The following is a 26318-nucleotide window of genomic DNA, read 5'->3' on the forward strand; positions in this document are numbered from 1 at the left end:
GAGAATGCTCACATGATGGCAATAAATAAAATACAAAGTCCGACCTCGTTTTTCCAACTGGGAACGAAATGCACTTAGACATTCAATATTTAGTTTACATTTTTGCTTACAGAGATGAGTCTTTTTTTGTTTTTTTATTTATTTATTTAGGATGATAAAATTACTTACCTTCCAATTACAGTACAACGGTAAACAATTCTACAGTAATGAGAAATAAAAGTTGATATCCTTTTTAGGGATGTAATGGTAAACGGTATAATGATAAACCGCGGTAAAATTCCAGACGGTTAGTAATTCCATTGATATGTTTAATTACCGAAACACCGTCATAATTAATGTATTTTAGGCAACACTGCTTACTTCCTGGAAGTAAAATCGCTGCAGCCCCAGCACATGCGCATTACCGCTGTTAGGCTTGAGGAAAAATGGTGGAAACTACACGGACTTTGCTCTGGAGATGTTCCCTCCGAGTAAATGGAGCCGATTGTTGTGCACAGAATTGAAGATAGACGTATTTGTACCACACTAAAAGTATACATTGGAGGAGAAAAAAATTTGATGTCCTAGTTTCATTTTGAAAGTACAACATTGCGTCCTTCATTCAGCTGCTGTGACTGAGAGTTAGCATGCAACAGGTGATGTGTCGTGAACGTTGCCACAACTTCTTCAAAAATCTTTATTTTGTTTACTGGGTTGCTCACTCGTCCTTTATTTTACTGATAACTTTGTCAGTGCTCCAATAACATAACTAGCTCAAATGTTTTGTTATTTCATCGAATTGACCGCAGGATGTGTTGTCAGTGAGCAACACAGATTGTGTCTTTGATGTGAGAGGTATCACTCCTGTTTATTTTTGTTGGTCAAACTGTTGCACTGAACCATGTTTTTTACATTCCACAAAGTTATTACTTTTAAAACCATTCATGTAACACAGCCTTTTGTTAATGTCTTATCGTTTATAATTAATTCCTAAACAACATATTTCTGCTCAAACTCTTAATGGATCTGACCCGATACAGCATGTACATGTACACACGTTTAGTTCATGTAAATGTACAAAACTTAAAAAATACCTCTCTCTTTGAAAATGTAAAAATAGAGAGCTGACACGTTAATACTATTAATGAACAAAAACACAAATATAAGTCTTTAAATACATGGTTAACGTTTATCTATAGCCTTTTTATTAGACATTACAAATTACATGATGGCGTCATGTTCACATAATGAATACCGTATTTTTCTGATTATAAGTCGCAGTTTTTTTCATAGTTTGGCCGGGGCTGCGACTTAAACTCAGGAGCGACTTATGTGTGAAATTATTAACACATTACATTATCAAATAATATTCTTTATCTCATTCACGTAAGAGACTAGGCGTATATCAGAATAATTGGAACTGCAACTGACGATGACTCTGACGTAAGCGACGTACCGATAGAAGAGGAAGCGGCGCATTGTCTACCTTTGGAGTTGGCAGAGTTGTTTAGAAGCGACACAGAGGAAGAAGATTTCATGGGATTTAGCAGTTAGGAGTGACAGATTGTTTGGTAAACGTATAGCATGTTCTATATGTTATAGTTATTTGAATGACTCTTACCATAATATGTTACGTTAACATACCAGGCACGTTCTCAGTTGGTTATCTATGTGTCATATAACGTACACTTATTCAGCCTGTTGTTCACTATTCTTTATTTATTTTAAATTGCCTTTCAAATGTCTATTCTTGGTGTTGGATTTTATCAAATGAATTTCCCCCAAAAACTACTCTAGTGCAGGGGTCGGCAACCTTTACCACTCAAAGAGCTTGTACAGCCCTTTGAGACACTTGTGATTTAGGGCTATATAAATAAACATTGATTGATTGATTGATTGATTGAAAGAGCCATTTTGACGAGTTTCACAAATTAAAGATAACAATGGGAGCCACAAAACTCTTTTAAAATTTTAAATTAAATAACACTGCATACAGTGCTTTTTTTTAACTTTTGGGCTATGTTTAGACCAGGGGTCTCAGACACACGCCCCGGCCCGCACCTTATTTAAACAATTTAATGTTAGTGCGGCCCGCAAGTATTACATTAACGGCACTTGGCAGCGTCATACTAGCCAACTCTCCCAGTCTTTCCGGGAGACACCCGAAATGTAGGGCGTGTTGGCCCTGCCTTTAGCGCCCTCTACAGTCTGCGCACACAGTGTACCTGCTCAGCCACATGCTAAATGCAGCTTCTGCTTTCATACGAAAGTGACAGCAAGGCATACTTACTCAACAGTCACACAACTTACACTGACGGTAGCCGTATAAAACAACTTTAACACAACATTAGCACTGTTACGTTACAAATATGCGCCACACGGTGAACCCACACCAAAAAAGAATGACAAACACATTTCTGGAGAACATCTGCACCGTAACACAACATAAACACAACACATCGAATACCCAGAATCCCATGCAGCCCTAACTCTTCCGGTCTACATTGTACACCCCCGCTACCACCAAACCCCGCCCACCTCAACCGACGCACGAAGGGGGGTGGGGAGGAGGGTTGATGTGTGGGGTGGTGGTGGTAGCGGGGGTGTACAATGTAGACTGAAAGAGTTAGGGCTGCATGGGATTCTGTGTATTCGTTCTGTTGTATTTATGTTGTTTAACGGTGCGGATGTTCTCCAGAAATGTGTTTGTCATTCTTTTTTGGTGTGGGTTCACAGTGTGGCGCATATTTGTAACGTAACAGTGTAAAAGTTGTTTTATACGGTCACCGTCAGTGTAAGCTGTGTGGCTGTTGACCAAGTATGCCTCGCTGTCTCCTGCATGTGCAAGTAAAGGCTACATACACCATGTGGACGGGCTGGCACGGTGTTTGTACAGGCTATAGAGGATCAGAAAATACAGTGCTATCATGGCACACCCTTGATTAAGTTGTTAGGGTGTAAATTGGAGAATATTTGCCTCGGGAGATTTTAATTTAGTTGTGAGGGTGAAAACTGGAGAATATTTACCCCGGGAGATTTCTAAGAGAGGCACTGAGATCTGTAAGTCTCCTGGGAAAATCGGGAGGGTCGGCAAGTATGCAGCTGAGCCGCATCAGAGTGGTCAAAGAGCCGCATGCGGCTCCGGAGCCGTGGGTTGCCGACCGATGCTCTAGTGCAACTTATATATGTTTTTTTTTTCCTTCTTTATTATGCATTTTTGGCTGGTGCGATTTATACTCCGGAGCGATATATAATCCAAAAAATACGGTAATCCTGATTTATAATCGTGACTTCAATATTTATGAAAATAATCCTAATTATTATTTTGGCCATAACTGTGCAGCGTTACATGTAAGACTAGATTTCATACGACAAAAAGTGCAATTGTGTCCATAAATTGCCATCTTGCACAATTTTCACATTTATTTTTATTTATTTATTTATTTTTATTTATTTCTGTTATTTAGTTTCTGCCATATTACTTTGTTTAGAACGCTTGTGTTGCTTTCAACTTTCTACTTGAGGTACATATATACATTATGAATGTGTTGTCTGTGTTTTTAAATAAAACGTGGTTAAAAGATTCCAGTATAAGTAGTTTTTGAAAATTTTGAGCACATTCAAAAAATATCGCGATAATAATAACCGTGATAGGAAATGTTCATATTGTGACATCATCAATCCTTTTAAATGATTACTTGCATTATTTTTTATTATCGTTTGATTCCATGACATTATAATCACTGTATAGTTCACTCGCAATTTTTACAATTTTATGTATGAAACATTTTGGAGAGAAAAATTGCAATTATATTTTTTCAAAATGGTGCAGCCCTACATATGACACTTTCCAATAATACCTCATGTAGTAGATACATAGATAGATAAATAGTACTTTATTGATTCCTTCAGGAGAGTTCCCTCAGGAAAATTAAAATTCCAGCAGCAGTGTACAAAATTGAGATCGAATGTAAAAAGTAAATAATGGGGGTATAAATGGAAACAAAATAGAAAAATATTACAATAAGAATAAAAATAAAAAGCAACAATGAGAATAAAAATATAACAGTCAAATAAGAATATAACACGAGAAACTAGGCAGTAGTGACATGTTATGAAAAAGAATTGCACTGTTATTGTTTTGCATCCCCTGTCATCCTAGTACCCCCCTCCCCCCAGAGATGAGTTGTACATGTAAATGACAGCAATGGCAGATCTAGTTTTAGTGGCGCCCTGGGCGAGACCTCCTTTTGCCCCTGAAAATTTGGCCATAGTTGTTGGAGGTTGAGGTTCTCTTGGTGTGGCATTTACCTCTTTTTCCCCTTTTGTCCTTTGCCAGGTCAGCACCGCTGGAACTCAGAGCCCAGCTTGGCTCACTGCAGCCTGTCTCGCAGCCAGCCGCAATCTTCCTCGTCTACTTCCTCCTCCTCCACCTGCGCCGGCAGCGCTCACGGCCCCGGCCCTCAGCCGTCTCCTCGCGCCAACAACCCGGCCCCGCCCCCGTCGGCCACCACCCCCCTGCGTCGCAGCGAGTCCATGGGGAGGCGACCGCTGCTTCGCCACAGCAACCCGCACCCCCCCGTCATCTCCCAGCGGGACTCGGACTATGAGCTGGAGCCCGAGCGCGGCCGCAAGCGGGCCATAGACAACCAGTACATGTTGCTTTGACCTCTTATGGAGCTGAGGTGCAACTGCAAGAGAATGTGTGATTCCTTGTCTGATTTGGGAGGCTCACAAGCATCCACAGTGAATGTATGTCAAATGTTCTTTTTTTGGGGGGGGGGAACAGTCTGGGCAAGCAAAGAAAACATTTTTTTATAGATTTTATAATAGCGCTAGAAGCTAGCAACTTCCCAACCAGCAGGGGGCAGCAAAAGAGCAGGAGTACCCGCCACAATACAATGAAATGCTAGCTTAGCACGAGTCAAAGGTGAGTGCTGCACTTTTATTTATGATCCACAATGAAGTGGGACGCATTTTGTTGTTATTTTGCTGGCTTTCTGGGCTGCTCTTTTAAGAAAGAATACCATTTATTTTTGGCACAACTCTTATGTAAACGCAAACAAACCCCTTCGCACTCTTGTTTTACAACACCCTATTCTTTTTTTTTATATAGCACATTATTTTATTTTGAGGTGCTTTTGGCGAGACATAGAATGGGATCAAGATTAAGAAGTTCCGTCAATAACGTCCCAGTTGCGTCGACAGCACAAAATTCTACTTTTTATGTTTGGGGAAATTGGAATTTAGACGTACTTATTAGGGAATATTAATGGACGTAATGATCAGTCAATTCCAGTGGTTCTTAACCTGGGTTCCATTGAACCCTGGGAGTTCGGTGAGTCGGCCTCAGGGGTTCGGCGGAGGTCAACACACACCCGACTCATCGTGTGAATACAAACTTCTCCCTATCGGCGTATTACGGATTGATTTGCAGGTTTGTCATTTGTTGTGAGTTTATGCACTGTGTTGGTTTTGTTGTTTGAACAAAGTGATGTTCATGCACGGTTCATTTTGTGCACCAGTAAAAAAAACATGGTAACACTTTAGTATGGGAAACATAATCACCATTAATTAGTTGCTTATTAACATGCAAATTAGTAACATATTGGCTCTTAACTAGTCATTATTAAGTACTTATTAATGCCTTATTCGGCATGGCCTTATAACCCTAACCCTGACCCTAACCCTAACCAAATAACTCTAAATTAAGTCTTTATTACTTAGAATATGTTCCCCTTACTAAAGTGTTACTAAAAACATATAACTTTGTCTTGAATTTGAAAAAAAAAAAACATTTTATTTTTCACTAAAGAAGGGTTCGGTAACTGGTGGGGTTCAGTACCTCCAACAAGGTTAAGAACCACTGGTCAATTCATTGAGAATGGCACTACACGACTTGGCCAAACCAGCAAGGGCGCTGTTGAGTCAGTGTCACGTGACAACATTTCCCGTTTAAGGGTCATAAATACAAAAAAAGAGGGGACAAGAAATGTTGATAGGTATAATGTTTTGGGGGTGGACTAGTAGTTAGCATGAGTGTTCACTATTTATATTAGAATATGACATAACATTCGAACCCAAACTTCTAATATTTCTCTGAAATGTGGACCGTCACATGATCTTCCAGCGGTGTAGTACCAGGACTGACGTGTTGGAGGCGCAGTGCGCTGTAGACCCAAGATGAGTTGCCGGAAAATAAACCGAAGAAGCCACGCTAATACATCTTTTATGTCCACCCGGGTGGTTATTTATTGCCGACTCTATCGCGACAATGATGCATTCCTTAGCACTAGTGTATCTGCCATATATTAACGAGTTGGTCGTCCATTTATAAAGTATGAAAATGTCGCCGTACATTTTTTTCCCCCGTTACTTCTGGCTTCTTCAGTCAGGTCGCTTCCTGATTGGCCACTGTCAGTCCACGTGACCAGCCTGACGTCTAGCGTGTTGACAGCATTATTAGTATTTAACATGACGTCATAGTCCCCATCCCGTTTAATCGATGCTTACTTAAAATCCATTTAAAGTTGCTTAAATGAACTGACTCATTTTTTTTTAAGTTCGTGCCCCTTATGTGTCTCATGCTGCGTTCACTTACAAGCTCGTACAGTTCAAACAGCCATTACTCTTTAGACCAGGCCTGGGCAAATTAAGGCCCGGGGGCCACATGCGGCCCGTTGAGCTTTTCAATCTGGCCCGCCGGACATTCCCAAATAATTTTTTTTAGATCTTTAAGATGGAAATTGTAGCTGCCATTATGATGTGCAGTGATGTTTTCTAATGACCGTAAGTCTTCAACTATACCAAGTATTTCAATGGTTGGAATCTGCGCTTATAGATGATTTACCAGTTACTATGGTAATTTAATTAGTTACTATGGTCATCTAATTAGTTACTATGGTAATATACGTCACAGCAGCTCAGACGAGGCACCAAGCCGTGTGGGCGGGAAGCGTTTCCACAGACGCGAAAGGAGAATTTCACAACAAAGTTCTAAAGCTTAGTGATATATAGAATGAATAGAATAGAATATAAAGTACTTTATTAATCCCCGGGGGAAATTCAGAAAATATCAGTAGGTGGGTTCAATTTGTACCCCTCGCGTTCATATTTCACTGTTTGTTGCCTTTTTGGGGTGTGACATTCATATTTTGTCAATATTCAGTGTTTTATCATTCATAGAAAAATGCAAACAATCCATAATGTTTTTAGCATTCAGTCAGACATTATTGTGAGGTTTTGTATTAGTGTTCCTAAAAATAGATATATCGGCCCCCAGACACATTTTTTTTTCTCTAAATGTGGCCCCCAAGTCAAAATAATTGCCCAGGCCTGCTTTAGACTAATCATTGCAATCAAGCATTAAGTTGTCTTAAAGCGCCCCTTCACTGCTCACATTAACAACTAATAGCAAAATAAAGGAAGCCATTCTTATTCTTTGTTCAATAGACCTCACCACAATCATGTTTTCTGCTAAACCAAAAGTGCTTTAAACCAAAGCAAGTCAGAATTTTCATGGGAAAATGTGCCTTAAAAATATATATTTGTATAAGCTTTATGTTGGTGGAGTCTGCGCTTTAACACTAACGTCCGATTTAGTTTCACCGTTGCATTAATTATCCGACCAACTTTGATGAACTATTCCAATACAAGTGACACACCAGCTGATGTATTCCAGCAACTGTAACATGTTGACCAATCAGGAATTTCTCTTTACTACTAAGTGGATAAAAAAATAAAATAAAAAAAACATAGTGGAGGGTGTAGGAACGTCAAGCAATAATAATTTATAAACTACCATATTACATTTATAACCTCACACATAAAGAGAATTTGTGGGTTAATGTATTTTGGGGGGCTTTTTACAACAGTTCCTCTGAGGTTTGTCTTTCTTTTATTTGCATCAAATGCCCTCTTTTTCTTTGTTCTCCTGCTTTTTTCAATTTTATTCCCAGTTCAAAGTTTCGTTAGCCCCCACCCCATCATTGTGCCTTTTAAAAAAAAAAAAAAATGTCCAAATGACTTTTTGTACGTGTTCTCAATACTGTTTGTGTTTTTACCTCAGCACTGTAAAGCTCCACCTTGACAACAACCACGAAGCTTCCTAAAAAAAACACTTGTGTTGTCTTTGCAATCCATTTCATTCAGCCTTTTTAAATTATATATCAACTGTATATCTGACTATTTTGTAAAATAAACCTAACCAGACTAAAACCTCATGCCATTCTTTTTTTTTTTTTGCTATATTCCTATCAAAAAAAAAACCAGCAACAGACAATTCAGTTTTTAAAACTTTTTTTATTTTTAAATTTTTTTTGGCTCATTTTTTAAATTATTTATATTATCTACAAAGTAAAAGTTTTAACTTAAAAGTTACATTAGGGTCAGGTGAGAAATGGGTTCTGATCACGGTCATATTTTTTATTTTCATAAATAACGCTCCTCGTGTCCTCACAACTTGTTTGTTGTAGTTTTAGTTTGGTTAGAAACTTGTCATGAAACAGCAGCAGCAGTCCTGAAACAGCAAGATTAATACTGTCTGTTTACCAGGCGCAGACAAGTTCGGGTGGGATTCTTCTTCTTGGATTTATAGATTAGTTTTCTCACTTTGTGATCGGCCCCTTGTGGCAACAACACATCACTGCATCACCAACTTGTTAACATTCTCTTATTGCCTTGTCTGGGAGGAAGGAGGAGGAGGAGGAGGAGGAAGGTAAGATAATATGAAACATGAGGATGATGAGCTAAGAGAGGTGGTGGGGGGGAAGGGGAGGAGGAGGAGGAGGAGGGCTTCTTGTCTCTTCATGAATGAAATGTTTCACTTGAGGACTTCAGCTCACTGGCGCCCTCTATCTACAGCTGCTGCTGGTGATGAGGCTGCACTGCAAGTCAAACAAAGGAAAGACAAATGAGGACTTTGTGGACTGAAGAAGTGAAGTAAATTATATTTAGATAGCGCTTTTCTCTAGAGACTCAAAGCGCTTTACATAATGAAACCCATTACCTACATCTAAACCAGTGTAGGTAGCACTGGGAGCAGGTGGGCAAAGTGTCTTGCCCAAGGACACAACGGCAGCGACTAGCGGGGATCGAACCTGGAACCCTCGGTTGGCCGCCCAAGAAGAAGAAAAGGGTTACCTTGTGGATGTGCCAGGTAGGAGAAATGTGTGGTGGAAGAGACGGGGATGTGGTTGAGGGTCGTCTGAGCCATGGGGGCCTGGGGGCCTCCCGGCGGGCCCTGGGTGGCCATCAGCATCATTTGGGGGTGGGCGGAGGCTGGGTGGTGAGACGGCACCATGCCAGACTGCATGTGAGCCTGACGGCGACAACACAGAGTGTGAATGACTCAGTGAGAGTGGAAGCGAGAGACAAAGCTGCCAATGGAAATGATTACGCCTTCTCTGAGTGGCTTGAAATGTGTCAGCGCTTACACAAACACTACAATCACAACTTGTGCTGCGTAGTAAACGTCACAGTGAGATCCGTCTACAACATCGGGTCTTACTCACCAGCAATGACTTCTTGCTAGAGAGTGACACAACTTAAGGGTTCCAAGGAAGAAGGTGAGTGTGGACAGGAAGTGGATGATTTTCATTGAATTAAAGAAATGAAACGTGTCTGCATCGTACTGAGCCAGCAAAGAATGTTAAAATAATTCTACCAGCAGACATTTATCCATTCAAGTATGGACAAGCTGCTGATGGTGTGTTTGACAGAGAAGCAGCTTGAAGGAGGCACTGTAGAAGTCCACTCTGAGGTGTATGCTGTACATTATGTCATAAAACTACTGTATTTTTCGGACTATAAGTCGCAGTTTTTTTTTTCATAGTCTGGCCGGGGGGGCGACTTATACTCAGGAGCGACTTATGTGTGAAATTATTAACACATTACCGTAAAATATCAAATAATATTATTTAGCTCATTCACGTAAGAGACTAGACGTATAAGATTTCATGGGATTTAGCGATTAGGAGTGACAGATTGTTTGGTAAACGTATAGCATGTTCTATATGTTATAGTTATTTGAATGACTCTTACCATAATATGTTACGTTAACATACCAGGCACGGTCTCAGTTGGTTATTTATGCCTCATATAACGTACACTTATTCAGCCTGTTCACTATTCTTTATTTATTTTAAATTGCCTTTCAAATGTCTATTCTTGGTGTTGGGTTTTATCAAATACATTTCCCCAAAAAATGCGACTGATACTCCAGTGCGACTTATATGTTTTTTTCCTTCTTTATTGTGCATTTTCGGCCGGTGCGACTTATACTCCGGAGCGATTTATAGTCCGAAAAATACGGTACTTGCCGTAGTTTTGAAGCAATGCATGATGGGAATCCGGGTGTTGTGTGTCAGTGTATTAACGTGCCGGCTGGAATAAACACACGCTGAGAAATAGCTCTGTGCCTGCCTACTTTATGGGTTATAGATAAACCTATGGATAACGGAGACATATAAAATAGTCTCCTTTTCAGGTAAGAGAGGACGCTAAAGGAAGTGCCTTTAAGACACGCCCCCAATATTGTTGTCCAGGAGAATGGTTGCCCCGGGAGATTTTCGGGAGGGGCACTGAAATTCGGAAGTCTCCCGGGAAAATCGGGAGGGTTGGCAAGTATGGTTGTTAGTAGTACATTGCATTGTTTGTCCTTTTGAAAGGCATGTGACATGTTGAAACTGTGCTGAGCACCAATTGATTGAAATGGGAGATGTTTATCCAAGATGCAAGTGTTTTTATTTAAGAGCTCCGTCACAGAACCAATTAAGCTTGTAAGTTGAGGTACGGTACTAGTAAATAGAAAAGTATGTTGTTGTATGAGGGAAATGCTTATTTAATAAATACTGTGCAACGGGAAAGTATTGACAGTGCTTCTCTTTTCCCACATTTTGTTGCGTTACAGCCTTACTTAAAAATGGAAGACATTTTTGTCCTCAAAATTCTACACACAATACCCCATTGTGAGAATGTGATTGTTTTTTTTGTTAAGATTTTAGCAAATGTATTAAAAATAAAAAACTAGGATCACATGTTCATTAAGTATTCACAGCCTTTGCCATGAAGCTCAAAAGTGAGATCAGGTGCATCCTGTTTCAACTGATCGTTCTTGAGATCTACAACTAATTGGGGTTTGACTGTGGTAAATTCAGTTAATTGGACATGACTCGGAAAGGCACACACCTGTCTATACATAAGATCCCACACTTAACATGCATGGCAGAGCACAAACCAAGCTGGAAGTCGAAGGAATTGTCTTTAGACGTCTAAGACAGGATTGTCTAGGGGCACAAATCTGGGGAAGAGTACAGAAAAATATCTGCTGCCTTGAAGGTCCAAATGAGCACAGTGGCTTTCATCATCTGTATAAAACCACCAGGACTCTTCCTAGAGCTGGCCGGCTGTCTAAACTGAGCGATCGGGGGTAAAGGCCCTAGTCAGGGAGGTGACCAAGAACCTGATGGTCACTGTCAGAGCTACAGCATTGCTCTGTGGAGAGAAGAGAACCTTCCAGAAGGACAACCATATCTGCAGCAATCCACCAATCAGGCCTGAGTGGGCAGATGGAAGCCATTCCTTAGTAAAAAAGTACATGGCAGCCTGCCAGGAGTTTACCAAAATGCACCTAAAAGACTCTCAGACTATGAGAAACAAAATTCTTTGGCCCGATGAGACAAAGATTGAACTCTTTAGCGTGAATGCAACGCATCATGTTTGGAGGAAACCAGGCACTGCTCATCACCAGGCCAATACATTCCTACAGTGACGCATGGTGGCATCATGCTGTGGGGATGTTTTTCAGAAGCAGGAACTGGGAGTCAGCATAGAGGGAAAGATGAATGCAGCAATGTACGGAGACATCCTGGATGAAAACCTGCCCGAAAGCGCTCTTGAACTCAGACTGGGGCAACGGTACATCTTTCAGCAGGACAACGACCCTAAGCACACAGCCAAGATATCAAAGGAATGGCTTCAGCTAAGGTTGCACAAGTAATCCAATTTGAATCGTGATCACAACTTCGGCAGCTGGATTAAATGAGGGCAATCGTCGATGATACTAACATCTAAAAAACAGGCTCCGCTGCATGTCAAACCAAGCACGTTCACTGCCAACCACCAGGGGGCGAACAAAAGACCGTGGACTTATGTGAGAGAAGAGTGAGAGACAACAGAGGGTGAAGGTAGGTCGGCTAGCAGCCCCTGAAAATATTAGGAATATTACCTCGGGGTGCTGTGTGTAGAATTTTGAGGACAAAAATTAATTTATTCCATTTTTGAAAAAGGCTGTAACGTAACAAAACGGGGAAAAAGTTCAGCGCTGTGAATACTTTCTATAAAAAAAAAGCAAACGTAAAAAAATGTAACGTCACAAGGGAAAAAAAGTTAATTATAAAAATTTAAACCAGAATATTGTTCGTTTTACGATTGTGAAGTCAAAATATTACGTATATATTACAGGAACTACGTAACTTTAGAGAAATTTACTTTAAATATATGAATAAAGTAAATTAATTGAATACATTTTATTACTCGAGTGATTACATTACAAAAATGAATTTATAACCTTATTAGAAAAACAGCTAAAATAAGAGGAATAAAGAGAATTAGACTGAAATATCATTAATTGTTCGAAATGTAACATTGTAATTTTTAATTACAGTATTTAGAAAGGCATAATAGGTTGAATAATCCATCCATCCATCCATTTTCTACCGCTTGTCCCTTTTGGGGTCGCGGGGGGGTGCTGGAGCCTATCTCAGCTGCATTGGGCGGAAGGCGGGGTTACACCCTGGACAAGTCGCCTCCTCATCACAGGGCCAACACAGATAGACAGACAACATTCACGCTCACAGCCCGAGATTGAACACAGAACTACTCAGGACCTTCGTATTGTGGGGCACATGCACTAACCCCTGTCCACCGTGCTGCCCCATGTTGAATAATAATAATAATAACAATTATTATTAATAATATAATTTTATTGTAGTAAAATGAAAAAGTCAAATATATTTATATAGCGCTTTTTTTCTCTAGAGATTCAAAGCGCTTTACATAGTGAAAGACATTATCTACATTTAAGATGCATTCAAACCAGAGTGGACGACACTGGGAGCAGGGAGGGGTACAGTGTCTTGCCCAAGGACACAACGGCAGAGACTAGGATAGCGAAGGCTGGAATCAAACCTGGAACCCCCAAGCTGCTGGCACGGCCGCTCTACATAATGAGCCACAATCTAAATAAAGAAAGATGTGGTACTACAAATATTTATTGAAAGTATTATTACTTCAATAATAATAATAATAATAAGTTCCATTTACTTTTCAGACATGTTCAAGGTGAGAACTTGAGTGGTGGCTAAAAGACGCTAGAATAGTAGAAAGCGGTCAGTAGGGGGCGTACCTGCTGCACATGGGCCATGTGGTTGGGATTATAGCCATGCTGCACCTGCTGAGGGTGGATGTAGACGGTCTGCTGGGCAGAGGGGAAAGACGCCTGTGGTGACTGGGGGTTGGGGCCCGGGGTCATGGATGGAGGCGTGGCGGCTAGAGCGGAGTACATCTGCTGCTGAGGCTGGTTGGCGAGGTGGAGGGCCTGGGCGGCGGCTGCTGCTGCTGTGGTTCACAAGAAGAAGGTATGTTCACCTCAACGAGAAGACCCATTAGGACGCAACGGTACTCACCTGCTGCCGCCTGAGGGTGCTGCGGGTGCTGGACTGGGCTGGCGGCAGGGTGGTTGGAGGGACCTCCATGCTGAGGGGGCCCCCCTTGCTGACCCTGGCCTGTGGGCGTGGCAGAGGGCTGAGGGTGCTGAGGGTGAGGGTGCAACGTGGCACTGGGGTGGGTGTACTGCTGGGGCATGGGGCAAGAAGACACTGGTGGGGACAAAACACAAACAACCCATGAAACAGAACCTCATCAAGATGGGACTACAAGGGCGAGGTAGGGGGCGGGACTTACCATACATGGTGTGTGTCTGCTCTGGGTACTGTGTGGTTGAGGAGGACACCAAGGTGGGCTGTCCGTGTGCGTGCGGCGCCATCATGCGGGCGCTGCCTTGCATTACGGGACTGAACACATGTTGCGCCTAGAAGACACACACCTTATTTTAGCTTGTTCTCTCTTGTGTGCGTGCGTGTTTGTGTGTGTGTGTGTGTGTGTGTGCGTGCGTGCTACTTGCAATATAAATCATTCCTATTACAATTAGTGATGGGTAGCTTTTTACTTTTGAATCGATATCGCTATTCAGATGTGTTAATAAATGTCAATTTGAAAAAAAAAAATAATAATCTAAACTATTTTTAATTTAACACTGAGCTGTGCTGCCAGTTATCTTTTCTTACACTTCTGTGTCTCATTTGCAAGCACTGTATTATATAGTAGTCTTTGCATGCACTTGCAATTCCAAGACATTAGATGGCAGTAGTGTACACGTGTTTCCATAGCCTGGAGGAAGTCTTTGCCATAAAGTGGAATATGCCACTCCTGCAAATTGTTTAAACTGTGATTATTGCAATTATTACACACCAGCTGTTTGATTATGTGCATCTTAGTTGTAGTTATGATTACTAAGTTCTCATGTGTTGAAATCGCCATATAAAATCGCTAATGCTAATTGGTAACATGTCTACAGCGAATTCAATTAGCATCAAGCTAGCACACCTATACGAAATTTTGAGCGCATTCTTCCTGCTTTGTTGGCATGAAAAAATTGTCACATTACCTAGATGCAGTCTGGCTAAGTCCACTCTGAGTGCTTGACTGCTTGTATACCGGCCAAGTGCTCGAGTGACATGTCAATAAAAGGTAACAATATATGGCAACAATACATTTTTACATTAATTGGTACCCAGTAGTACCGACGGACTTAGGTCAGTATAAATACAGAATTTTGTACCCATCCCTAATTACAATACAGTCAAACTACAAAGCGATACGGTATGATGGCATTAACTCCATTATGATGCGATAAAATGCTCTGATTACAATTCAATACTGTATGATACGAATCACTGATTACGATGAATCCAATAGGATTATCCTTGTTACAATGCAATACTTTGAGATTTACTGCAGTTATATATATGCCTGACCAGGGCTCAGAAAATCTGCAAAGACTCCTCCCACCCCCACCAAGGACTGTTTTCACTGCTGGACTCTAGAAAGAGGTTCCGGAGCCTCCGAAGCAGAACCTCCAGGTTCTGGAACAGCTTCTTCCCTCAGGCCGTAAGACTCTTAAACGCATCATAATTAAATTATCCCCTCAACTCCCCCCAAAATGGATTAACTCGCTGGAATAAGAAAGACAATATAACATGCATCCATAAACGTGGACACATATGAAAAAGTGCAATATATTTATCTGTACAGTAATCTATTTATTTATATATATTTATTTATTTTATATATATATATATATATATATTATTTATATATATTAATTTATTTATATATGCACCTTATTGCTTTTTTTTATTTTTTATCCTGCACTGCCATGAGCTTATGTAATGAAATTTCGTTCTTATCTGTGCTGTAAAGTTCAAATTTGAATGACAAATAAAAAGGAAGTCTAAGTCTATAGGTGATTCAATTCACAATTATACAGTAGGAGAATTTAAATTGAAATTTAAAGTTTCCTTGAAAGCACCTTTATTAGGTTGACTTGCAAAACATTTGTTTACCACAAAAGTAGCATAACCTTTAAGGTCAGGAAGAATGCTGTTAGTAAGGTTTTGCTCCACAGGTCAATCTGAACATTTACTTTAGCTTTCAGGCACTTTTCCAATTTTTTTTCTGCTATGTCTCTGCCAAGTATGTGTGTTGTAAAGCAGAGTTACGATGCATGCTGCCAGACTTTCATCATAATTTGTTTATGAGCGCAGGAGAATAGGAAGCAGCAAATACACCTATGTGGCGGGGTAAATTGAATTTGTTTATAAATGCCCATCCATCCATCCATTTTCTACCGCTTGTCCCTTTTTGGGGTCACGGGTGTTTATAAATGTCTCTCAAATTAAAAAATATAAAAAACGTGAGACAGGTTAGTTTTACCCTTCTGATGATGTGGTGTTGCAATTATAATTCTCAACTGCTACACCCACTTCCTCCTTTTGCTGCATGTGTGATGTAAGCCCGTTGGACCACATTAAAAGTTGTCATGTCTTTAGCTTTAGCATTAAATAAACGATTCCTTGAGGCAGAGAAAATTACTTGGATTATTTTTTGTAAAGAAGTAATAAGGTAGTATTAGCTCTGGCCAACTCACAGTTGTGTAGATGTTTCAATGACTCGCCTGCTGATGACGTCATAGCGTGAAAAATGAAACGTATCGTCTTCTGTTTCTCCCAGGTGTACACATATTACGATGCAGAGCATGTTAAATACATCCAGTTTTGTTTTGGTGGTGAGAAATCCAACTTTCTTCATCTCACAAAGAAAAGCACTAAATTGGCTCTCCTTTGTAACTAACTCCCAAACCCTCTTCATATGTGCGCTGTGAAAGAGCTTTGACTGGATATATTCCCAATTTGTCCTGTCCATCCACAAAACAAAATTAAATATGATTGGATTTGGTTTCTGGCAACTTTTTCGTCTCATTTTTATTTATTGACTAAAATGTCAGGTAATTTTGGCATTGTCTTAATCAATGTGCATTTGTTTTTATTATAGGTTGTTGACAATAACTAAGACAAAAGTTATTTGTTAACAAAATTAACACTGGTTACAGAACTGAAGATTCACTATAATTCAAATACAATACTCAGATTAAAAAGCAACAGTGAAATTCACTCAGATTACAATGCGATATATCACAGTAAGTATGATGCCGTATTGTCCGATATATTGTGTTTCCGATTCACACAGATTACGAGACGGTACGGTATGCTGTGGTACCACTACTATTTGACTGATTTTTATTGTTACTTAACTATTTTTATTTTAAAATTATTAAAAAAATGTACATCCAACATCAAGCGTTCATAAACCGTAAAAGACCTGTGACTGGTAGTGCGGCATCTGCTGGACCAGCGGCTGACTGGCAAACTGTTGCGGGCTGCAGGTAAAGTACTGGGCAGAGTAGGCGGGGCTCTGCGTGATGATTGGCGGACCCGCTGCCGTAGCAGGGTGCATGATGGGTGTGCCTGGTGGGTGATGCTGGTCTGACCTCTGCTGGTTCATGTTGGGCACTGACCATAGCGAATAGACAAAAATGAACATATCGCAAAATGCAACTTTAGAAGGGGATGCTGTGAGTAGAGAAGGCACATAGTTCTCACCTTTACCTGGTCTGTATGGTTTGGTCTGGTTTACAGTCATGTGAGGCATCTGGACCTGGTACATCGCTGGAGACTGCAATGGGAGTAATATGAAGATGGAAGGAATGATTTTTATACTTAATTAGGTGACATTTCTTGCACAACTTAAGTATTCTTCTATGTTGACTATACACCTTTGAATGGTCTTAACAAAAAGGGCACAAGCATGTCAAGACTGTAGGCGTCATGTCTTACCTTGACTCACATGCAATCTATATTTTACGCTTACAAACAAACTTTCCTGTCAATAAACCCCATGCACAGCAAGAACTGAACTGCTAGCAGCTTTAAAAGAAAAGTCCAGAAGAGGATGAATTGCAATAAGAAGTTGGCAAACCAACATCTGAATGCGTTAAAAAGTGACAAGCAAGCAAACTTCTTAAAGGCTGATTGGGCTTTAACAAAAATGTAAACAAAAGGATATCATGAAAAAAAGAATGGAAATTTAAAAAAAATTCACAAACCTTCCATATTATGCTTTTCTAATGGAGCGAGAGAGAGACAGTGAGAAAGGAAGAGGAGGAGGGGGGAAGAAAAGGGAAAATCTGTGTATTGATGTTGGATCACCAAGTTGTTCTTAAAGCAACACGATGAAAATTACACTTGAAAGCCGTCACACATGTCCGCTCGCAAAGAGGCGCATGTCTCACCTGCACGCCGGGACTAACTGGTGTAAGAGGATACATCTGGGGGAAGCACATTGTCTGACTGTAGACGGTAGGGGGCTGCTGGACCACTATGGAGGGGCTTGGCTGGCCTTGGGGCCGGGGTGGCGTTGGGGTGTTTGCTGGTTTAGGCTGCTGAGAGCAACATGGAAACATTTGTCATGCTTTATATTAAATATCCTCAAATAATATTCTCTGCTCTGAAAACACAGTATTAATATTTGTTTTAAGAAATAGAAAGCTATGTAGCGGTATTTACACTTACAAGAACTCATACCATGTGTCACAAACTAGAAGACATCTTTACCACAACACACAACATGTGCCCAAATAACCGCCTTTCTCCTAATAAAGGTCTGGTCATTAAAAACTCCTAAAAGAAGTATTTAAAGTGATTGGCTGCCCCCTCACCTGTGTGTTAAACCTTGGCTTGAACTCATTAGCGTTGGGGTTTAAGGTTGACTTCCTCACTTGACTAGGAAAAAAAACAACAAATTATTATTTTTTGCACTATTTGACTGTATTGACAGACTCATACAGCTCTACTCACTCTTGCACCGCCTCCTTTTTGTCCTCTTTTTCTTCATGCTTGGGCCCGCCAAATGTGGACATGGCCGTTGTCTGAACCCCTTGCGACGTCACATCCAGCCCAACCCTCTTCTGATCTGGGCCTGAAGGAGACGGGGACAGTGCGGCGGGGCTGCCGGGCTTACTCGTGTTGATGGTGCCTGTGGACGGGGCGGAGTCGCTATGGTCTTCGGGGCTCACTATGGGGGATTTATCCAAGGGGGCGTCTGCAAGCTTGGCCGCGGGATCTCTTGAAGGCTTTGTGATCATGTTGTCAGAGGCAGGGTCCGAGTTGGAACTAGACTGCAACTGAAAGATGAAGAAAAGTCCATAGGAAGAGTTAGGCTGTGTTTACAATCAAATACACCGGTCTGCACACTTCAATAAGTATACGGAGTACTGGGGCGGTCTTCCAATAGTCCAAGATTTGTCGTTTCAATTTGGAGGAGTTCTGATGGTCGGACAATAAACCCCATTCCTCTCACCATCAGAGCTCAGGCGAGTTGAGTACCTGCTGAGGCCCCTCGCGTACAGCAGGTGGGAGGATAGCTTGATTGCATTCATCATGTCTACTTTAAATATTAGTAAAATATTCTTGTGTGCAGACAAATAGTTTGAAGAGCACAAGAGATCACTCTGACTTGCTTAAAATTTCAGCTGTCACTTCAGGCTTTTCCTTAGAACAGCCGTTGCTTCCTGGTAAAACTGGCCGTGTTTTGTGATCTCTTACTCTAAGAAGACTTTGTCTGCACATAAGAATCTTTTTACCAATGGTGTTGGGAGGATGTTTCTACATAGAAATGTAAGGCTCATCGAAACGCACCGCTGCCAGACATGGAACTATTTGGAAAATGGACACGGCGTTGCATCACCGCCAAGGTGTAGCTTTCCGCTTGCAGAGGTCATGATTCAGCCGAAGGATCATATACAGAACCTTTGCAATGACTTTTACTTCCTTTATTTACTCAAGTTTGATGTCTTCGTAGTGCTACACCAGAGTAAAGGACCTCACCAAACAATCCAAAGCATTAAAACGGGAGGTGGAGAAGCTTAAAGAGGAGGATGCAACATTGTGCCAACAGTCGAATGACAAGCAGCAAGACAAACACCCATTGGGACAACAGCAGTGTTGTGAAGATCATTACAATGAAGATAGAAACATTGTGGCAGCAGTTGCAACTAAATAACACTGATTTGAAGAACTTCAGGGAGGAGATGGCTGAATTGAGACAACAGCTAGACACAACAAGATATCACCAGTCTGGGGAATTTCAATGTATTGGAAAACATCAAAGAGGAAGTGGATCAGTTTACATGACAGAATGACATTATCATTGCAGGGCTACGCATCAATCCTTGTTCCTATGCAATAGCAGTTAAACGAGGAGAACCTGATGACAGACACTGCTTCAACAGATCAACAAGTGGTCAACTTTCAACATCTTGAACCTTTTTTTTTTTTTTTTTTAAATAATTATTATTTATGTGTTTAATATTTGTTTACTTACTTATAGTATACCATTTATTTATTCACTGGTCTGTTGCAAACAGAACAAGGAAATTGGATAATATTGCTATGATATGAAAAGGGGTATGATTAAACAGGCTCTGCTTCTTCCTACTCCTTTTCAGACGTGCTGTAATGGAACTGGAAATATGTGATGCATTACATTACATTGTATCGTATGCATGTTCGAAATAAACTGAAACTGAATCTCTACTTTATTTGAATATCTGGATGGTTTAACCTTTTTTGAGGTGGAAAAAGTTGCAAATAAGATCTGTTTTTTTGCACTTAAAATTAAAGACAGTATTATTTTTATACCTGTAAGTACTTTAGAAGAATAACCTTATAGCAGGGCTATTCAACTACATAATGAAGAGAGCTGCAGTTTCAAGACTGATGTCTGATGTTTACTTAATTGCAAAGTAAACACATCGGCTTCCACACTGCACTGTCAATAAATTCATTATTCTGTCCTCGCTATTTGTTTCCAGCTAGACAGATAGTTAACAGTATGTAGAAACAGAAGCTCCAGAAGTTTTGTTGGGGATTGATGTTCCTTCTATTGAATTATTTTCCTTCCTCAGTTTTACTTCTTTACACTTCTTTTATTTAGGTTTGTAAGACTAAAAATAAAAACATACAATAAACATTACAATTCATCAATTGTGTGTTTTACATAAATAAAATAGAAGGTTTAGTGTTAATTAGGGCTGTGAATCTTTGGGTGTCCCACGATTCGATTCAATATCGATTCTTGGGGTCACGATTTGATTCAAAATCTATTTTTTTTCAATTCAACACGATTCTCGATTCAAAAACGTTTTTTTCCTGATTCAAAACTATTCTCTATTCATTCAATACATAGGATTTCAGCAGGATCTACCCCAGTCTGCTGACATGCAAGCAGAGTAGTAGATTTTTGTAAAAAGCTTTTATAATTGTAAAGGACAATGTTTTATCAACTGATTGCATTAATGTAAATTTGTTTTAACTATTAAATGAACCAAAAATATGACTTATTTTATCTTTGTGAAAATATTGGACACATTGTGTTGTCAAGCTTATGAGATGCGATGCAAGTGTAAGCCACTGTGACACTATTGTTCATTTATTTTTTTATTTTTTATAAATGTCAATGAGGGATTTTTAATCACTGCTATGTTGAAATTGTAACTAATATTGATACTGTTGTTGTTGGTTTGTTCTGTGTCGTGTTTGTGTCTCCTCAATTGCTCTCTTTATTGCAGTTCTGAGTGTTGCTGGGTCGGGTTTGGAATTGGATTGCATTGTTATGGTATTGCTGTGTATTGTATTTGTTGGATTGATTTATTTTTTAAAAAAAATTGTTTTTTAAATAAATACATTTAAAAAAAAAAAATCTATTTTTTAAAAGTGAGAATCAATTCTGAATCGCACAACGTGAGAATCGCAATTCAAATTCGGATCGATTTTTCCCCACACCCCTAGTGTTAATACATTCCTAGAATAAACTACAGATGTTTACGCATATAGAAATTAAACAACATCCACATCAAACATTGCACACAATGAATGTGACTCATCACAATTAAACTTAAGGTGTAGCGTTATCGCGAGGGATGATACTCGAAACCGGTTTTCCCGGTTGTTCGATAAGAAAAGAACAGAGTCCTCTGACTCGAATCCCTTTTTGAGAACCGGTACCCGTTATCGAGACCACTATAATAAAGAAAAAGAGTTAGTTCTTTATTCAAATCCCGTCCCGACCAGAAATGCTCCGTGGGACATCACAAGAAATGACGTCACGTAGCTCAGTCATTAGGCGCAGATAGCGAAAGCAGGAAAACAACGGACCGGAAAAAGCGCTCCAAGGTGTAATAAAGTTCAAAACAAAAAGGTATAATCCAATGAATAACTTTACTGAGAGATTTGAGCAGGGTACAAACACATGACGAACACTTTTACAACCAACCGGAAACATAGCAACCAGGCTAGCAACGCACCTCCTTTACGGCAGCTGTCGCAACATTCTTAAAGCAACCGCAGCACATACATATATATACAACCTATATCTCCCTTTTTTAACTTTTGTTTTTCTTTCCCTGTAAACAAAACAAAATCACACTGTATATGTGTTGTCTGTCTAATTATAAATAATGCAGATGAGGCGTGTTGGCTGAGTTCTTGACGTTTACTTTCACAGCGTGGCAACATGCAACACTTTTCGGGGCTAGCGCGCATGCTCGTCACTCCCGTTGCATGCTGGGTAGTGTAGTTGTTATTTTCCCTAGCTCATAACATCACATCTTTCCCCCTATAAAGAAAGATTTTAACTCAATAAAGTGTATTTATTTTTTTAGCTTTAACTTTTAATTTTTTAGCATTGTAACCACATTTGCAAACAACTTTTCTCTTCATAGAATTTTCTTTCAATAAAGAAATAAAGTGCAAAAATGTCAAAGCATCATAACAAACAGTTATGTCAAATAGCAGCAGAAGTGCACTTTTTGGAGAGCTGTATTATTTTCAGTTTTGTGCCCAAGGGACTGATTTTATTTAACACTATATTATTATTTATACACCTACAGTGATCACAGAGACAGGTTGTTTTTGTGTTACTGTATATATTTGTTTTTCTGAAAAATCCCACTTAATATACTTTGGGTAACAACAGTCAATATTTCGTTATTTTATTTTACTTTTTTAGGGGGGTAACAGTCAATATTTATTTATTTATTTATTAGATTTTATTTTTTTCTTATATAATAAAAGTGAGCTTTTGTTAAATCAAATGTGTGTTTTTTTCCATATACAACAACCCATCTGGACTCAATAAGAGAATCGATAAGGAATCGGTTCGATAAGAGGATTCGATAACAGGCTCGAACTCGATAATTTCTTATCAAACATCATCCCGAGTTATCGCCCTCTACTGGTCAAATTATCACACATGTATTAAACGAGCTTTAATCGCCAGAGTTACTCTTACACAAAAAACAACAAGACCACGAATACACAAGACACCATGAAGTCAGCAATTTCAATACAAAACAAACCAAATATCTTCATGCACAATATCTACTTACTCAATTTTGTTATGAAACTTACAAGTGTGGATTTCCACCGTCATTGCTGCTTGTCTAGAACACTGAAGCTTAAAAGGTCCGCCAGGGAACAATGACTTGAGCAGTCGTTTGGGGCAGAACATTCATACTTTGTTGTCAAGTCGTTGTTAAATGTCAGATTTTTGCAATTTGTTTTGATTATTTGAAGGGTTTAATGAGTACCGGTAGTCTTTTTTTACTCACATATGCCTTGCTTTTGCCCCCTGTGGGATGGCGGGAGTACGGCATACATGAGCCTCCCTAGTTTAAATGGTTTCATTATGTCTATTTGGGCGATGTTCGGCGGACCAAATGACAAGCTTTGGCGGGCCGAATGTAGCCCCCAGGCCGCCGGTTGACTAGGCCTGCCTCATAGTGACTAAATCTACATCCATGTGACATTACTGACACCTATTGACCAGCCAGTAGACAGTTATACATTATCACAATTTGTTTATTTCTCTTTAAAAAAACAACAAAAATGCCATAGATTCAACTGATTGTCAACTGTATAAAGGTGATGATCATTTATGTGCATTTTTTCCAACTTATTCTGGTCTGATATGTACACTTGAACATAACGATTTCAAATAGTAATTATTATTTATTCTGCAAAAGCAATTTTTTATCTAATGCATTACATTTTTCTCTAAAAATCAATTCTAACAAATCAGATTTGACTAAGAAAATCCTTCATCGCAGACAGCCAGCCCTACAGTCAGGCTTTCCAATATTGACTCCGTCGTTGCGCACTTATCAAAAATGATGAGTGCAATATTTATCGGATTCTCCTTCTCTCCTTTTCAATCGGGAATTGCAACCATTCGAATTAGTCCTTTCTCTTTTATTACATAGCCAAGACGGCGACCATTACAATCCGTGTACTGACCGAGCTATATGCAATTAAAAAAGCTAAAAGTACGCAAGTGTGCGAATTGAAGCACAGCCTTAAGAGGCGTGACAGCAACATGAGCATTTTTCAGCATTTCAGTAAAGATACTCACCCTAAAATCTTCACTAAATTTCTTTAAATTGTCTAGTTGTTTTCTGTGGTCAGGTGCGAAAGAGGGAGGACCTGTAAGGGACAGAAAAAATATTTAGGGATATGACCAAAAACCCAAATAAGTTGTGTTTTAGTGCTTTAAGGAATGCAAACTACCTTTACACACTGCTCTGTTGACACTGGTTGAACTGTCCTTTATGTTGTCTTTGTTGGCTTTGGGGGACGTCTGTCTCGTCTCCTGGACGCGACATTCTTTTACTGCACAGAGAAGTCACAATTTGACTGTACAGTAAAATGAAGCAGTTGTGAGGGCCTGTGCCCAAACTTTAAATGACTTACTATCTCCAGCAACCATGCTGGGGGCAGAACTAGCAGCAGTCGGGGAGGACGCGGACCTCGGCGTGGCAAAAGTGTCCACAGGAGCTGTTCCTGTCTGTGGGGATGCGGAGGAAGGGGACGCTCCGGCCATGCTGTTCTGACGAGGGGAGCGCGGTCTGTGAGCTAAAGAAGAGAGATTACACTTAAATTGTGTAGATATAATTGTGGGTTTTTTTCTCCATTCCTTTGTCCTGTTCTCCAAGAACAGGTCAAAGCACCTACAAATGACATGATCTTTGGTGTTCACTGGTCTAACCTGTAACGTGGTGAACTGAACCAAACTATGCTAGTAAACATGGAAAACAGCAGACGGTCTACCTCCACTAACTACAGAAGACCACGTTCCTCCTGAGGAGTTTCCTCTGTTGGATGGAGTCACTGGGAGATCTCCTGGGGAATTGTGGGAAATTAGATCCACTCCTGGTGGTATTCCTGTTGTCCTGCTGGGAGGCACTCTGTGAGCACGGGGCGTCCTCTGGGATTTGGGGGACATCCTTGATGGACCTACAGTAACGAAAACACAAAACAAAGACATTTGAGAGTGGTGTTTAGTCGTTAAAGGTCACATAAGGTCACACCCGGAGTGTTGGGAGTGCTAAGCATGCTAGTTAGTACCAGAGAAGTGATCAGACCAAACACACCAAACGATTCAAACTGCAGCCAAGTGAACAACAAAAAGACTGGGGGAGATCGGAGGGAAAAGGCAAGGTGGTGCTGGATAGATTTACCAACTATCAGAGTTTGTGCGGGTAATAAACTTTGTGAGTCAGGTGACGCCCTATACTACCAAAGAGGGGGGAAAAGGGAAGTCACAAACAAGTCATACTGGAAAATTAATATTCCATGAATGACATGGATTATGCTGAAGTTGTCATTGACACAATCTTTTATTTGCAAATTTCGGAAATATCAATGTATTTACAAATTGTATCAGAAATTCAACCTTATTTGATGCATTAACTAGAGATGCTTAAATCCCAAGAGTTGGAAAAGACACATCAATGCATATTTACTCACATTATCACAAAACTTCTACAGTATATTTGGAGCTATCCAGTTTATAATATAGCTTTTATTAATTGACTGAAAATTATTTTTGTAATTTTGCTAAAAACCCTTATATTAAGGGGAACTTAGGGTATCCAAAACAGGATGTGGCCAACTAAATCCTCACAAGTCATTTTGCGTCAGCAACTTAACCTTACATTATTGCTCCTCACTAGACCTACACTTTTGAGAGTATCTATGATTTAACTTTTAGGACACAATAAAGCAGGGAGCAGCACTCTGTGGTTAAGATCAATCCATCCACCTTCAACTCATGCCTTTGCCCAGGTCTACGCCACACTGATGTGGGTACCTTCTGAAGACATGCGTTTGGGCAGAGTGGAGGCCGGCGACGACGGCCCATGGTGGGGAAAGGGAGACGAGGAAGAGGGATAAGAGGGGTGGGATGAATGAGATAAAGGCCTGGAAGGTCGAGAAGGGGGTCTGGAGGGTGGCCTGGTGGGCGTGGCTGCCCGAGGAGGCAAAGAGGAAGGGCCGGGCTGGTAACGAGGGAGGGAGCGGGAGGAAGGGGATGGACAGGGTGAGGGCCAATGGGATGAACCTAAAAGAAGGAAGGACAAATAATCAAGGATGACACAGCAGACCATGATCACAATGGAAAAAAGAAGCATATAGCAAGAACATAAAGGTGGATGCAATTGATTAACATGAGACGCAACAACAAGGCTTTAAAAAACTATTAGACAAGGATAAAGACAGTCATAAAATTAAGCAACAAAAACACTAATTAGAAATGCATGCAACTACAAA

General features: G+C 40.2%; 2 protein-coding genes across 17 annotated transcripts in view; one reads left to right on the top strand and one right to left on the bottom strand.

The window, feature by feature from the left end:
• Positions 1 to 8191, top strand: part of sh2b3 (SH2B adaptor protein 3) — a 131755-nt gene extending 123564 nt beyond the window's left edge. The window contains exon 8 of the mRNA XM_062025567.1: positions 4319 to 8191. Coding sequence (XP_061881551.1) covers positions 4319 to 4647 — 329 coding nt within the window. The 3' untranslated portion in view covers positions 4648 to 8191. The remainder of the gene's footprint in view (positions 1 to 4318) is intronic.
• A 79-nt stretch (positions 8192 to 8270) lies between these two features.
• The window catches only part of atxn2 (ataxin 2), a 48573-nt gene continuing 30525 nt past the window's right edge, over positions 8271 to 26318 (bottom strand). For 4 of the 16 annotated variants that reach the window (XM_062025561.1, XM_062025555.1, XM_062025558.1 and 1 more), the window contains 15 exons: positions 25861 to 26109; positions 24819 to 25004; positions 24462 to 24623; positions 24279 to 24380; positions 24124 to 24194; positions 18513 to 18838; positions 18374 to 18437; positions 17948 to 18097; positions 17762 to 17779; positions 17259 to 17331; positions 16978 to 17168; positions 13942 to 14068; positions 13665 to 13856; positions 13385 to 13596; positions 8271 to 9298 (listed from right to left, as the gene is read on the bottom strand). In XM_062025561.1, the coding sequence (XP_061881545.1) occupies positions 9062 to 9298; positions 13385 to 13596; positions 13665 to 13856; positions 13942 to 14068; positions 16978 to 17168; positions 17259 to 17331; positions 17762 to 17779; positions 17948 to 18097; positions 18374 to 18437; positions 18513 to 18838; positions 24124 to 24194; positions 24279 to 24380; positions 24462 to 24623; positions 24819 to 25004; positions 25861 to 26109 (2360 nt within the window). In that variant the 3' untranslated portion in view covers positions 8271 to 9061. The remainder of the gene's footprint in view (positions 9299 to 13384; positions 13597 to 13664; positions 13857 to 13941; positions 14069 to 16977; positions 17169 to 17258; positions 17332 to 17761; positions 17780 to 17947; positions 18098 to 18373; positions 18438 to 18512; positions 18839 to 24123; positions 24195 to 24278; positions 24381 to 24461; positions 24624 to 24818; positions 25005 to 25860; positions 26110 to 26318) is intronic. The other 12 variants (XM_062025566.1, XM_062025562.1, XM_062025560.1 and 9 more) reach the window with 9 other exon arrangements.

The sequence above is a fragment of the Entelurus aequoreus genome, linkage group LG17, assembly GCF_033978785.1.
Source record: "Entelurus aequoreus isolate RoL-2023_Sb linkage group LG17, RoL_Eaeq_v1.1, whole genome shotgun sequence".
Lineage (NCBI taxonomy): Eukaryota > Metazoa > Chordata > Actinopteri > Syngnathiformes > Syngnathidae > Entelurus > Entelurus aequoreus.